The sequence below is a fragment of the Heterodontus francisci genome, chromosome 49, assembly GCF_036365525.1.
Source record: "Heterodontus francisci isolate sHetFra1 chromosome 49, sHetFra1.hap1, whole genome shotgun sequence".
Classification (NCBI taxonomy): Eukaryota; Metazoa; Chordata; class Chondrichthyes; order Heterodontiformes; family Heterodontidae; genus Heterodontus; species Heterodontus francisci.
This window is the reverse complement of record NC_090419.1, coordinates 11,198,416-11,214,336: the sequence shown is the minus strand read 5'-3', so window position 1 is coordinate 11,214,336 and position 15,921 is coordinate 11,198,416. Positions and strand designations below refer to the sequence as shown.

The 15,921-nt window shown below is 52.3% G+C and overlaps 1 protein-coding gene across 1 annotated transcript; it reads left to right on the top strand.

Annotated features, from left to right (window-relative positions):
• The first annotated feature begins 1,366 nt into the window (after positions 1–1,366).
• LOC137358311 (uncharacterized) lies at positions 1,367–15,017 on the top strand. The gene is made up of 3 exons (XM_068024248.1): positions 1,367–1,744; positions 12,565–13,053; positions 13,350–15,017. The coding sequence occupies exons 1-3, from the start codon at positions 1,666–1,668 to the stop codon at positions 14,909–14,911; spliced, it is 2,130 nt and encodes a 709-aa protein (XP_067880349.1). The 5' UTR covers positions 1,367–1,665; the 3' UTR covers positions 14,912–15,017.
• The last annotated feature ends 904 nt before the right edge of the window (positions 15,018–15,921 follow it).

Below are 15,921 nucleotides of genomic sequence, written 5' to 3'. Positions count from 1 at the left end.
AGCCAACTGTGTAACAGCCCCGACAAACAAATTTTTCTGCAGCACCTGTGGAAGAGCCTGTCACTCTAGAATTGGCCTTTATAGCCACTCCAGGCGCTGCTCCACACACCACTGACCACGTCCAGGTGCTTACCCATTGGCTCTCGAGATAAGGAGGCCAAAGAAAGACAGTAATCCCATATTCCCTACCACTACCTACACGAGGGCCAATTTACAATGGCCAATTTGCCTATCACCTGCAAGTCTTTGGCTGTGGGAGGAAACCGAAGCACCCGGCGAAAACTCACGCGGTCACAGGGAGAACTTGCAAACTCCACACAGGCAGTACCCAGAATCGAACCCAGGTCCCTGGAGCTGTGAGGCTGCGGTGCTAACCACTGTGCCGCTCCCGTGAGAAAGAGATGGGAGCAGACAGACAGGCAGGAGGTCGTCTTCAGTCCAGGAGCATTCTGCTTTCTGCAGGCTCTCAGTTCAAACTGTGTGGCAAGTCCCCAAAAAAAAAAACCCTGCAACAGCCAGTTAGTCATCTGACCAGCTGGTCTAACCACTTTTGGCTTTGTGGATTGTCTTGTCCTAGCAGACCCTGGAATGTCTCCTCCAAACACAATACCTGATGATCAGAGGTCCGTCGTGGGTTGAATTGGAGCAGGGAATAGCCCCTTTGTCCTTTCAAGCACTGTCTGTTAGTATGCAAATGCCTTTTTTTCCCAGCCAAAGTCTGGCAGTTCTTGTATCAGGCCTTCTCTTCTTCCCAGCAACAATTTGAAATTTAATGTGCATGTGGCGAAATTAATATGCCTCATTCTTGGCAGGTGGGGGCCGTCGTGACAGGGTCCTTGGAAGGGGGTAGAGATTTACCAGAATGGTTCCAGGGATGGGGGATTTTAGCTACAAGGTTAGGTTGGAGAAGCTGGGGTTGTTCTCCCTGGAGCAAAGGAGATTGAGGGGGAGATTTGATCAAGGCTTACAAGAGCAGCAATATTCTGAGCCCTTTTTTCTTTTCTCCCCCTACAAAACAAATCGTCACGGAAATATTTATTAAACTCTCCACTCATTTGCATCTTGCTTGCGCCTCGTGCTATTGCTGGTCGACCGTGGGGTGACTCGCGGCTGTTCTGGGTGTTCCCCTCCTACCCCGTCTCCCCACATTTCCCCCCTCCCCGGCGCCTGGTGGGAATACGGGAAGTTTGCACTGCGGTCACCGTCGCGTTGGTGTCAGTGGGAGCTTGCTGTGCGTGAAAAATTTTTTTTTAAACCCAGCTGCCGCGTTTCCCTCTGCTGCGACACTTCGGAAGTGCTTGGTGGGCCGTGTGGCGCTTCGGGATGTTCGGGTGGCGAAAGGCGATGAGGAGGACGCAAATCCGTCGTCAGAACGATGCCGGAGGTTGGCCTGGCCGAGGGTCATCCCGCTGTCATTCTCCTGCGCCCTTGACCCGCGACCTCGAGAGCCTTGTGAGCTAACAGACAGGGTCAGCGCCGTGCAACATTCGGAAGGGAATGTCTGTGGATTCCACACTCCGCACCCTTGGCTACCCTCCCACTTTGCCCACTCCGCCCAGTTGCTATGGGCATTTTTCAACCTCTGGACCAGTACACCTACAGTTCAGATCGCGTCTCCCATCAAAGTAGAACATGCAGGAGCTGCCCTATTAATCACACATTTCAATGACATCGGGACCTCCCCCAGAACAGGTGCCGAACCGGATTAGCCAGCTGCGGAGGCTCCTTCAAACCGATGACGAAGGTAAGCAATTTAAAAGCGTCACTAATCAGGGGACGGCGGCTGACTTTTTTTGTAAAAAAAAAGACGATAAACGTTGGTCAAAGCAGCTTGTCTTCCTAATCTCATTTGCCATCTGTGGGATCTTGCTGTGCGGCCATTGACTGCGGCATTTCCTACATTACCACGCCTCCAACTGCCTCCACCATTCACCCCCTCCACCACCGCCGCACAGTGGCAGCAGTGTGTACCATCTACAAGATGCACTGCAGCAACTCACCAAGGCTCCTTCGGCAGCGCCGCCCAAACCCGCGACCTCTACCGACTAGAAGGACAAGGGCAGCAGACGCATGGGAACATCACCAGCTGCAAGTTCCCCTCCGAGCCACACACCATCCTGACTTGGAACTATATCGCTGTTCCTTCACTGTCGCTGGGCCAAAATCCTGGAACTCCCTTCCTAACGGCACTGTGGGTGTACCTACCCCCACACAGTAGTCAAGGACAATTAGGGATGGGCAATAAATGCTGGCCTTGCTAGCGACGCCCACATCCTATGAATGAATAATAAGATCACAAGGTCCATTCTTCGAGTATTGAGGGAATGCAGTCCACGAGCTCTCAGCCTGAACCTCAACACCCTAACCCATAATATTAAGTCCGATCTGAAATGTAACCTTTACCCCCTAATAACTGCAGATGGGGAGACTAACCCCAAAACAGTGCAGTGTCATAGGAACATGAGTAGGCCATTCAGCCCATCGAGCCTGCACTGCCATTCAATGAGATCATGACTGGTTATCGACCTGAATGCCACTTTCTCGTGCTATCCCCATATCCATTGATTAGTCTCCAGATATCTATCGATTTCTGTCTTGAACATGCTCAATGATTGAGCTTCCACAGCCCTCTGGGGTAGAGAATTCCACAGATTCACCACCCTCTGAGTGAAGAAATTCCTCCTCATCTCAGTCCTAAGTTATTAGGAGTGTCATGCAGGCCCCCAACTACCAAGAATGAGGATATTAATTTTGCCACATGAACATTAATTTTAAACTGTCACTGAAGTGAAGAAAGAACTGGTTTAAAAAAATAACACAATGGATCCTTGGCTGGAGAGGCATTTTTTGCATATTAACAGACAATACTTGGAAAGGACAAAGGAGCTGCTCCCCGCTCCAATTTAATCCACAATGGACTTTTGATTGCCAGATGTTGCGGGTGGAGGAGCTCGCATTCCAGGTTAACTGCTAAGATGGCTGAATACACAGAACACGTGACTAGTGGTGTTCCGCAGTGATCAGTGCTGGGACCTTTGCTGTTTGTAGTATATATAAATGATTTGGAGGAAAATGTAGCTGGTCTGATTAGTAAGTTTGCGGACGACACAAAGGTTGGTGGAGTTGCGGACAGTGATGAGGATTGTCAGAGGATACAGCAGGATATAGATCGGTTGGAGACTTGGGCGGAGAAATGGCAGATGGAGTTTAATCCGGACAAATGTGAGGTAATGCATTTTGGAAGGTCTAATGCAGGTGGGAAGTATACAGTAAATGGCAGAACCCTTAGGAGTATTGACAGGCAGAGAGATCTGGGCGTACAGGTCCACAGGTCACTGAAAGTGGCAACGCAGGTGGATAAGGTAGTCAAGAAGGCATACGGCATGCTTGCCTTCATCGGTCGGGGCATAGAGTATAAAAATTGGCAAGTCATGCTGCAGCTGTACAGAACTTTAGTTAGGCCACACTTAGAATATTGCGTGCAATTCTGGTCGCCACACTACCAGAAGGACGTGGAGGCTTTGGAGAGGGTACAGAAGAGGTTTACCAGGATGTTGCCTGGTCTGGAGGACATTAGCTATGAGGAGAGGTTGGATAAACTCGGATTGTTTTCACTGGAACGACGGAGGTGGAGGGGCGACATGATAGAGGTTTACAAAGTTATGAGCGGCATGGACAGAGTGGATAGTCAGAAGCTTTTTCCCAAGGTGCAAGAGTCAGTTACTAGGGGACATAGGTTTAAGGTGTGAGGGGCAAAGATTAAGTTCTTTACACAGAGGGTGGTGAGTGCCTGGAACTTGCTGCCGGGGGAGGTGTTGGAAGCAGGTACGATAGCGACGTTTAAGAGGCATCTTGACAAATACATGAATAGGATGGGAATAGAGGGATACGGATCCCGGAAGTGCAGAAGGTTTTAGTTTAGGCAGGCATCAAGATCGGCGCAGGCTTGGAGGGCCGAATGGCCTGTTCCTGTGCTGTACTGTTCTTTGTTCTTTTTGGTCAGACCAGTTTAGTCACATGTCTAACTGGCTGTTGCAGGAATTTGAACTTACTAGCAGAGGTTTGAACTCAGTAAGCTGTTTGCTCCTGGCCTGAAAAGATCTCTGGTGGCTGGCTCGTCACAGCCTCTCCTATCTGCTTCCATCTCCTTCTGACGGAACTCCAAGACCCTTTGAAACATATGACCCCAAGAGAGAAAAGTCTCCTTCAGCGAACAAGGTTTAAGAAGAATACTGGGCCCCAACGAAAAGCAAGATCAAACTACAAAAGGACTCTACAGCGAGCTCAAAGACCCGTAACGAAAAAAAACCTCCTCTGATATTGCCTCAAACTTTTCCACTTTATCTTTCCTTCTGCTCTTTTCTGTCTCTATTTGCACGTGCGTATCGCATATGCATGCTAGTGTGGGGCGTGGCGTGTATCCGCAGGCTTTAGCCGAGTTCGAGTTTAAGTTTTAATAAATTTCACTTTTCTTCTTTAAACCTAAGAAAGCCTGTTTGTGCTCATTTCTTTGCCTTATAATTGGAAAGCTGTGAACAAGGATTCACCAAGGGGGAGCTCAAAACACAGTGTGTTTAAAATTAAACCCTGTTACAATAAGACCAAGTGAAAGCTGAAAGGGAACCCCAACCTCCCCCCCCCCCCCCCCCCCCCTTTGACACCATTCACACCTGGTCAGAACATGAGACTAGTCCCCGGGTTCGAGACTCACCAGTCAGAGGAAACATCCTGTCCACATCCACCCTGTCACATCCTGTAAGAATTTTGTAAGTTTCAATGAGATCACCTCTCATTCTTCGAAACTCCAGAGAATACAGGTCCAGTTTCCTCAATCTCTCCTCATAAGACAATCCCGCCATCCCAGGGATTAGTCTGGTGAACCTCCGTTGCACTCCCTCTATGGCCAGTATATCCTTCCTTAGATGGGCGGCGCAGTGGTTAGCACCGCAGCCTCACAGCTCCAGGGACCCGGGTTCAATTCCGGGTACTGCCTGTGTGGAGTTTGCAAGTTCTCCCTGTGTCTGCGTGGGTTTTCTCCGGGTGCTCCGGTTTCCTCCCACAAGCCAAAAGACTTGCAGGTTGATAGGTAAATTGGCCATTATAAATTGTCACTAGTATAGGTAGGTGGTAGGGAAATATAGGAACAGGTGGGGATGTTTGTTGGGAATATGGGATTAGTGTAGGATTAGTATAAAATGGGTGGTTGATGTTCGGCACAGACTCGGTGGGCCGAAGGGCCTGTTTCAGTGCTGTATCTCTAATCTAATCTAATCTAATCTAGATAAGGAGACCAAAACTGTACACAATACTCCAGGTGCGGTCTCACCAAGGCTCTATACAATTGCAGCAAGACATCTTTACTCCTGTACTCAAAACCCCTAGCGATGAAGGCCAACATACCATTTGACACTCCACTGACGGTGCTTCTGATATGACCTCCTTTTTCCTCAACTGAGGATTCCCCCCACTGTGGTTGACAGGGCCCTCAACCGTGTCTGACCCATTCCCCGCACCTCTACCCTCACCCCTTCCCCTCCCTCCCAGAACCGTGACAGGGTTCCCCTTGTCCTCACTTTCCACCCCATCAGCCTCCATATCCAAAGGATCATCCTCCGCCATTTCCGCCACCTCCAGCGTGATGCCACTACCAGTCGCATCTTCCCCTCCCTTCCCCGTCAGCATTCCGAAGGGATCATTCCCTCTGCGACACCCTGGTCCACTCCTCCATTACCCCCACCACCTCGTCCCCGTCCCATGGCACCTTCCCCTGCAATCGCAGGAGGTGTAATACCTGTCCATTTACCTCCTCTCTCCTCACTATCCCAGGCCCCAAACACTCCTTTCAGGTGAAGCAGCGATTTACTTGTACTTCTTTCAATGTAGTATACTGTATTCGCTGCTCACAGTGTGGTCTCCTCTACATTGGGGAGACCAAACGCAGACTGGGTGACCGCTTTGCGGAACATCTCCGCTCAGTCCGCAAGCAGGACCCTGAGCTTCCGGTTGCTTGCCATTTCAACACTCCCCCCTGCTCTCATGCTCACATCTCTGTCCTGGGATTGCTGCAGTGTTCCAGTGAACATCAACGCAAGCTCGAGGAACAGCATCTCATTTACTGATTAGGCACACTACAGCCTGCCGGACTGAACATTGAGTTCAATAATTTCAGAGCATGACAGCCCCCCATTTTACTTTCATTTTTAGTTATTTTTTCTTTTTCCTTTTTAACAATTTTTTTCTTTTGTTTATTTCATTTCATTGCAGTTTGCTTACCCACAGTTTGTACTTGCTGCTGCTTAATCTTCAGTTCGTTAACACCCTATCTGTACTAATGCTTTGTCTTTCAACACACCATTAACATATTGTTTGCCTTTGCTCCGTGACCTTTTGGTCAGCTATGTGGCCTTGTCCAATCTACACCTCCTTTGTTATCTCTTGCCCCACCCCTGGCTCACTTGCTTATAACCTTTGACATTTCTAATATTTGCTAGTTCTGAAGAAGGGTCACTGACCCGAAACGTTAACTCTGCTTCTCTCTCCACAGATGCTGCCAGACCTGCTGAGTGGTTCCAGCATTTCTTGTTTTTATTTCAGATTTCCAGCATCTGCAGTATTTTGCTGTTATTATAGCTGAATAACCTCTTCCTGTTCTTGTGTTTCTCACCCCCCTCCCTATCTCTGTAACCTCCTCCAGCGCCTACAACCCTCCCTATCTCTGTAACCTCCTCCAGCCCCTACAACCCTCCCTATCTCTGTAACCTCCTCCAGCCCCTACAACCCTCCCTATCTCTGTAACCTCCTCCAGCCCCTACAACCCTCCCTATCTCTGTAACCTCCTCCAGCCCCTACAACCCTCCCTATCTCTGTAACCTCCTCCAGCCCCCACAACCCTCCCGATCTCTGTAACCTCCTCCAGCCCCTACAACCCTCCCTATCTCTGGAACCGCCTCCAACCCCTACAACCCTCCCTATCTCTGTAACCTCTTCCAGCCCCTACAACCCTCCCTATCTCTGTGGCCTCCTCCAGCACCTACAACCCTCCCTATCTCTGTAACCTCCTCCAGCCCCTACAACCCTCCCTATCTCTGTAACCTCCTCCAGCCCCTACAACCCTCCCGATCTCTGTAACCTCCTCCAGCCCCGACAACCCTCCCGATCTCTGTAACCTCCTCCAGCCCCTACAACCCTCCCTATCTCTGTAACCTCCTCCAGCCCCGACAACCCTCCCTATCTCTGTAACCTCCTCCAGCCCCTACAACCCTCCCTATCTCTGTAACCTCCTCCAGTGCCTACAACACTCCCGATCTCTGTAACCTCCTCCAGTCCCTACAACCCTCCCTATCTCTGTAACCTCCTCCAGCCCCTACAACCCTCCCTATCTCTGTAACCTCCTCCAGCCCCTCAACCCTCCCTATCACTGTAACCTCCTACAACCCTCCCTATCTCTGTAACCTCCTCCAGCCCCTACTACCCTCCCTATCACCGTAACCTCCTCCAGCCCCTACAACCCTCCCTATCTCTGTAACCTCCTCCAGCCCCTACAACCCTCCCTATCTCTGTAACCTCCTCCAGCCCCTACAACCCTCCCTATCACTGTAACCTCCTCCAGCGCCTACAACCCTCCCTATCACTGTAACCTCCTCCAGCGCCTACAACCCTCCCTATCTCTGTAACCTCCTCCAGTCCCTACAACCCTCCCTATCTCTGTAACCTCCTCCAGCCCCGACAACCCTCCCTATCTCTGTAACCTCCTCCAGCGCCTACAACCCTCCCTATCTCTGTAACCTCTTCCAGCCCCTACAACCCTCCCTATCTCTGTAACCTCTTCCAGCCCCGACAACCCTCCCTATCTCTGTAACCTCCTCCAGCCCCTACAACCCTCCCTATCACCGTAACCTCCTCCAGCCCCTACAACCCTCCCTATCACCGTAACCTTCTCCAGCCCCTACAACCCTCCCTATCTCTGTAACCTCCTCCAGCCCCTACAACCCTCCCTATCTCTGTAACCTCCTCCAGCCCCTACAACCCTCCCTATCTCTGTAACCTCCTCCAGCCCCTACAACCCTCCCTATCACCGTAACCTCCTCCAGCCCCTACAACCCTCCCTATCTCTGTAACCTCTTCCAGCCCCTACAACCCTCCCTATCTCTGTAACCTCTTCCAGTCCCTACAACCCTCCCTATCTCTGTAACCTCCTCCAGCCCCTACAACCCTCCCTATCTCTGTAACCTCCTCCAGCCCCTACAACCCTCCCTATCTCTGTAACCTCCTCCAGCCCCCACAACCCTCCCTATCTCTGTAACCTCCTCCAGCCCCTACAACCCTCCCTATCTCTGTAACCTCCTCCAGCCCCTACAACCCTCCGAGATCTCTGCCCTCCTCCAATTCCGGCCTCTTGACCATCCTCCGATTCCCATCGCTCCACCATTGGCGGCCATGCCTTCAGCTGCCTGGGGCCCTAAGCCCTGGAATTCCCTCCCTAAACCTCTCCGCCTCTCTCTCTCCTCCTTTAAGACGCTGCTTAAAAACCGACCTCTTTGACCGAGCTTTTGGTCGCCCGTCCCTGATATCTCCTGATGTGACTCGGGGTGAAATTCTGTCTGATTTTCACTCCTGTGAAACACCGCGGGGATGTTCTACTCCATTCGAGGCGCTATATAAATGCAAGTTGCTTTATTGTCCCCACACAGTGATTTACTTCTATCTCTGGTCATTTCCTTGCATCGATCTCCAGCCCCCTCTAACCCTACTTCCTTCCTTATTGGACCCTTAAAAAATCTCCCCCCCGATTTGACTCACAACTGCACTTTCCAAATCTCGACTCTCCATCCTTTGGCTCTCTGTTCACCGTGATATTTCTACAGTTACTGATTTCCTCAAATGTACTCTCAGCTGCACCTTCACCCTAATCCCCAGTAAGACACTCTCACCCTGGCTGCTCCCTTTTATCTGCACTCCCTTCAGTACAAGGGTCACAGGCTTGAAAGGATTTGACAGATAACTGGTTTAACAACTATCGCAAGCATTCAGCTGCGGCGAGCAGTTTCGAATGGTATGTTGGCCTTCATCGCGAGAGGATTCGAGTACAGGAGCGAGGATGTCTTACTGCAGTTATACAGGGCCTTGGTATACAGGACATCTGGAGTATTGTGTGCAGTTTTGGTCTCCTTACCTGAGGAAGGATGTTCTTGCCATGGAGGGAGTGCAAAGAAGATTTACTAGGCTGATTCCTGGGATGGCAGGATTGACGTATGAGGAGAGATTGGGTTGACTAGGCCTATATTCACTAGAGTTTAGAAGAATGAGAGGGGATCTCACAGAAACCTATAAAATTCTAACGGGACTAGACAGGCTAGATGCAGGGAGGATGTTCCCGATGGCTGGGGGGTCAGAACCAGGAGTCACAGTCTCAGGATACGGAGAATGCCATTTAGAACCGAGATGAGGAGAAATTTCTTCACTCAGAGGGTGGTGAACCTGTGGAATTCTCTACCGCAGAAGGCAGTGGAGGCCAAGTCATGAAATATATTCAAGAAGGAGATGGATATATTTCTTAATGCCAAAGGGATTAAGGGATATGGGGAGAAAGCGGGAACAGGGGACTGAATTAGACGGTAAGCCATGATCATTTCTGAATGGCGGTGCAGGACCGAAGGGTCGAATGGCCTACTCCTGCTCCTATTTTCTATGTTTCTATGGTTTAACCATTCATCGCCAGATCTGACTAGACCCCGTAAAACATGATCGGGTCATGCTGTCGTCTGCTAAAACTGCTCCCTTGTCCAGCATCCACCACCTTCCCCTCCTGGTCTCCACGTCAACCGATATTGTAAACGGTTCCCTCTCTCCTTTAAATCTGTCCCAATCACCCAGTCTCCTGAAAAAGCCAACCCTTGACCCCACTGTCCTTGCCATCTACTATCCCGTCTCCAACCTCCCTTTCCACTCCATGTTGTCGTCTCCCAAATCCATTCCCATCTTTCCCGAAACTCCGTGTTTAAATCCCTGCGATCAGGTTTCGGGCCCTTGCCACAGTACCGAGATGGCTCTTATCGAAGTCGCACATGTGACTGTGACAAAGGTAAACTTTCCCTCCTTGTCCTTCTCCACCTGTCTGCAGCCTTTAACACGACTGACCACACCGTCCCCCCCTCCAACACCTCACCACTGTTGTCCAGGTGGGTGGCACCGCTCTCACCTGCTTCCATTCTTATCTATCTAATTGTCGCCAGAGAAACACTTGTAACGGTCTCCCTTCCTGCTCCCGCACTGTTGCATCTGGTGTTCCCCCCCCCCCCAGGAAATCTCCTCGGCCCCTTCCCATTTCTCATCTACATGCTACCCCTCGGCAATATCATCCGAAAGCACAGTGTTAGTTTTCACGTGTAGGCTGATGACACCCAGCTCTACCTCACCCCTACCTCTCTCGATACCTCCACTGTCTCTAAACTATCAGACTGCTTATCCGACATCCAGTACTGGACGAGGGGAAATTCCCTCCAGTTAAATGTCGGGAAGACTGAAACCGTTGTTTTCGGTCCCAGCTCCAAACTCCGTTCCCTCGCCCCCGACACCATCCCTCTCCCCGACAACTGTGTGAGGCTGAACCAGACCGTTCCCAATCTCTCGGTCATATTTGACCCCGAGATGAGCTTCCGACCGCGTATCCGCCCCATCACTAACTCCGCCTCGTTCCACCTCTGTAACGTCGCCCATCTCCGCCCCAGCCTCAGCTCATCGGCTGCTGAAACCCTCATCCCTGCCTTCGTCACCTCCAGCCCTGACGATTGCAACACACTCCCGGCTGCTCTCCCACATTCGGCTCTCTGTAAACTCGAGGCCATCCAAAACTCTGCTGTCCCCGTGTCCTAACTCGCACCGCGTCCCGTTCACCCGTCACCCACTGTGCTCACTGACCTACACTGTCTCCTCATCAAACAATACCTCAATTTTAAAATTCTCACCCTCCCTAGCCCTCGTCCCCTCCCGATCTCTGTTTGCCTCACCTCCAAGTTTGGGATCATCGGCAAATATTGAAATTTTGCTCTATTCCAAGATGCAAGTCATTTATATACAGCTCGAAAAGCAGTGGTCCCAGCACTGACCCTTGGGGAACACCACTGTCTACCATCCTCCAGTCTGAGAAACAACCAGTTACCACAACTCCCACAGGATAAAGTCCCCCACAGGAGGTTGGTTAGCAAAATTAAAGCACATGGGATAGGAGGTAATATAGTGGTGTGGATTCAGGATTGGTTAACAGGCAGAGAACAGAGAGTAGGAATAAACAGGTCATTCCCGCGTTGACAGGCTGTGACTAGTGGGGTACGGCAGGGATCAGTACTTGGGCCCCAGCTGTTCACAATATATATTAATGACTTGGATGTGGGGACCAATTGTAATATTTCCAAGTTCGCGGATGACACAAAATTAGTTGGGAATGTGTGTTGTGAGGAAGATGCAAAGAGGCTTCAAGGGGATTTGGACAGACTTAGTGAGTGAGCAAGAATGTGGCAGATGGAATATAATGTGGGGTTATCCACTTTGGTAGGAGGAATAGATGTGCAGAGTATTTCTTAAATGGCAAGAAAGTGTCGATGTACAAAGGGACCTGGGTGTCCTCGTCAATAAATCACTGAAAATTAACATGCAGATGCAGCAAGCAATTAAGAAGGCTAATGGGATGTTAGTCTTTATCACAAGAGGATTTGAGTACAGGAGTAGTGAAGTCTTGCTTCAATTGTATAGAACCTTGGTTAGACTGCACCCAGAGTACTGTGTGCAGTTCTGGTTCCCTTACCTGAGGGAGGATATAATTGCCATAGAGGGAGTGCAACGAAGGTTCACCAGACTTGTTCCCGGGATGGCGGGACTGTCCGAGGAAGAGAGATTGGGAAAACTGGGCCTGTTTTCTCTAGAGTTTTGAAGAATGAGAGGTGATCTCATTGAAACCTACAAAATACTGAAAGGTATAGACAGGGTAGATGAAGCTGAGATGTTTCACCTGGTCGGGGAGTCTAGAACCAGGGGACACAATTTCAAAATAAGGGGGAAGCCACTTAGGACTGAGATGAGGAGAAATGTCTTTACTCAGAGGGTTGTGAATCTTTGGAATTCTCTACTCCAGAGGTTTGTGGAAGCTCAGTCATTGAGTCTGTTTAAAGCAGAGATTGACAGATTTCTAAATACAAATGACAAAAAGGGATATGAGGATAGTGTGGGAAAAAGGGATTGAAGTGGATGATCAGACATGATAGTATTGAGTGACGGGGCAGGCTCGATGGGTTGAATGGCCTGCTCCTGCTCCTGTGTTCCTATGACTCGCTGTTTTCTGTCCTTGAGCCAATTTTTTATCCAATTGGACACTGACCCTCCAATTCCATGAACCTCAATTTTGTTAACCAGCCTTTCATGTGGTACTTTGTCAAACACTTTCTTAAAATCCATATAGACAACATTTATACAGGTTCAGCATAACTTCCCTGTTTTTGTACTCAAGGTATTATATTTGGATTATTTTGATCTTCATTCCCTCCACTAATCCAGTTCTGTATTTCTCTAAAGGTGACTTACAGGAAGAGAAGAAGGTGGATAAACCTCAGCAACACCTGGACGATGACGGAGGCACAACATTCGTCCCCGTGCAAGTTGAAGATCCTCGCTGCTTGGAGGGTTTGGGCCTCAGGCGGGCTGCTCGCATGGGGTCGTCGCCCCCCGAGGCCTGGGGAGCCCACTCGCCGAGCTGCGGGCCGCGCCCGAGCCACAGCAGCTTCAGGAGTCTCTTCGTCCAGGCCGAGCCCTCCCCGGACGCCCCCGCTGGGAGCTATCTCCGGGACCCCGCCACAGTGCCCGCCGGCCTGCTTTACGACCAGGGCCGGCGGGCGCTGCGGGAGATCAGGGAGCTGACGGAGCGCGACGGGCCCGGCCGGGGAGGCCCCGCGGCGAGCCGCCTAGCCCAGCTGCTGAGGCAGGGCGGCCCCAGCCAGCAGCACAGCCGCCTGAGGCAGCTCCTCGTGGCCGACGACCCCACCCAGCCCTGGGCGGCCAGCTGCAGTAAGTTCGCTGTTCGACTGTGGAGGTCGGCGCGCCACTCAAAACCCGCCCCCTTCTGGTGTCGGTGGGGTTGGTGGGGGGGGGGGGGCGGTGCGCGGGTTGGGTGGTAATCGGGAGCTGGGCGTGTACTGGGAGAGAACTCTCCTGCAGGGTCATGGGGAGAAAGCTGATTCACGGGTCTAAACCGGATATCTCCCTGAGCCAGGAGTGGCCAGGCTGTCCGATCCCCGGTCCGTCAGGATCCATTAACGGAGAACGCTATTGTCTCTCTCTCTCTCTCTTCTCTCTGCCACCAGATGTCCCGACATCCCCGCGGGATACGGAGTTGCTGAAAACCCCTTCGCCTGGCCCCTCTCACCAACCTCCACAGGAGCAACAGACAGATGAAGACAGAAGGAAGAGTAGTGTTCTCGCCCTGGCCATGCTCTCCTCGGGAATCCCCACTGTGCTGGGCACGGACAAGGCCCACCTCGTCTCACCAGACACTGCGCGGTCCAGCCGGCATCGCAAGCTCAACAAGGCCGCGGCGAGCCGGGTGACCTTCGCCCTGGACCTCAAGGCCTGCGGCCCAGCTCGACCAACCCCAGCGGAGGAGCAGCCAGACCACTCTTTGGCCTTCAAGGGTCGGAGGTCCTGCCTGAAGAGAGCGGCCTGTCCGAGTCCGAGGGTCGGCTCAAGCTCGCCCTCGGACCCCAGGCTCCTCGGTGAGGAGCCCTCCTTCTCCGCCTCTCCCCCCCCACCGCCCTCATTGACGTCACCCTTCAGCGAGCACCAGGCCTCGGCTGACTCATCCATCATGAGCGTTGGCGGATATCACCACTGCAAGGACCGGGACGTCGACAATGACTCCTTCTCTACCTTCCCCACTCCCGATTCCAGTCCGTGCTTGCTTGACGACCCGTGTCCGGCCCGTCTTGACTCCCCGTACCTGGCAACAGTGGACACTGAGGACCGAGATGGCGGCTCCAGTGACAGAATAGTGGACACCAAAGATGGCGGCTCCAGTGACCAAATGGTGGACACCCAATATGGCGGCTGCAGCGACCTGCTGGCGGGCACCCAAGATGGCGGCTACAGCAACCTGCTGGCGGACACCCAAGATTGCAGCTCCAGTGACAGAATAGTGGACACCCAAGTTGGCGGCTCCAGTGATCGAATGGTGGACACCCAATATGGCAGCTCCAGTGACCGAATGGTGAACACCCAATATGGCGGCTCCAGTGATCGAATGGTGGACACCCAATATGGCGGCTGCAGCGACCTGCTGGCGGACACCCAAGATGGCGGCTGCAGCAACCTGCTGGCGGATTATCAAGATGGCGGCTCCTGCGACGCATTCTGTGCCTCCTCCCCTCACCTGAGCGAGGACCTAAGCCAAGGGGGGTTCTACACGCCCAACGGGAGCCCATCCGACATCGAGGGGGTTGCAGCCACTGAGGGCGACTTGGCCCACCTCGGGCAGCTTAGAGAGGAGGACCTTGACAGCAGCAGGCCCCTTCCCGGCCTCGGGCCGCTGAGCACCATTGAAGACACCGCGGGAGTGCTGGATGACGCTGTCGCCTATCTGAACCTGCCGCTTGCTGTCCACCACTCCATGTCGACTCCCTTCGCCGCAGAGGCGGAGGAGGAGGATGAGGAGGAGGAGGGGGGGCAGGCCGCGGGACCGTCCGGCATCGGGGGGTGCTGCAAAGGGAAATCCAGCTGGCCACCAGCCAGTGGGAGGGAAGAGGACATGGAGGAAGTCTACCTGGAGATCCACCGGGACCTGTTCGCCAGGGCCTTCCTCTTCAACAAGTTCATGAGGCTTGGGGGACTCCAGCGTAAAAGCAGGAACGAACACGGCAAGCAGAGGCCCTAGGACAAGCCAGCGTCTTGCGGAGTTTGAACCCCCGCCATTTTCAAACGCTGTCGAGTTTCAGATTTTGTCCCTTTATAGTTCAAAGCTAATAAATTATTTTTCGCTACCACGTCCATTTCTTTCTTGGCTGCTCTTGACCGTTCTCCCCCCATTATGAAGCACCAAGTCTCCCCCCTTCCCTCTCACCCCCACCCCGCGCGTCTCCCAGGGTCGGATTGGGAGGAGAGTTCACGTGAACACTTTCAGAAGGATGTGAGGGTCCTTGAGAGGGTGTAGAGGAGATTTACCAGAATGGGTCCAGGGATGGGGGATTTTAGTTACAAGGTTAGGTTGGAGAAGCTGGGGTTGTTTTCCCTGGAGCAAAGGAGATTGAGGGGAGATTTGATGGAGGTGAACAAGATTCTGACAGGTTTAGATAAGGTAGATAAAGAAACTCTGTTCCCATTAGCTGATGGTACAAGGACTAGGGGACACAGACTGAAGGTTTTGGGTAAGAGATACAGTGGGTGATGTGAGGATGAACTTGTTTACACAGCGAGTGGTAATGACCTGGAACTCACTGCCTCCGCGGGCGGTGGATGTGGAGACGGTGAATGATTTCAGAAGGAGATTGGACGGGCGCTGGAGGGAAATCAACTTGCAGGGCTACGGGGATAGAACGGGGGAATGGGACTGACTGGATTGCTCTACAGAGAGAGCCGGCATGGGCTTGATGGGCCGAATGGCCTCTGTCTGTGCTGTAATGAGTCTATGGAACAGGCCACTCGGCTCGACTGGTCTGTGCCAGCCCTCCCCTCCCCCAACACGCCTGACACCGATGGCTCCCGAAACTCTGGGTGGACGCATTCCTGGCGTTTGGACTCTGACCCCCCCCCCCACCCCCACTACCTTCCGCCCCCCCCCCCTCCCTCAGCCAATAATAAAGTGGAGTGACTCCCCCCCCCATAGCCAATCATCATACAGAGATACCACCAAAAACCAATCAGAAAGTGGAGAGCCATCCAAGGAGC

What these genes read in the sequence shown, in the direction of transcription:
- LOC137358311 (XM_068024248.1), top strand. Translation starts at nt 1,666, where the DNA reads ATGACATCGGGACCTCCCCCAGAACAGGTGCCGAACCGGATTAGCCAG. An exon ending in CCTTCAAACCGATGACGAAG is followed by an intron (nt 1,745 to 12,564) that starts GTAAGCAATTTA and finishes ATTTCTCTAAAG; the next exon opens with GTGACTTACAGGAAGAGAAG. An exon ending in GCCCTGGGCGGCCAGCTGCA is followed by an intron (nt 13,054 to 13,349) that starts GTAAGTTCGCTG and finishes CTCTGCCACCAG; the next exon opens with ATGTCCCGACATCCCCGCGG.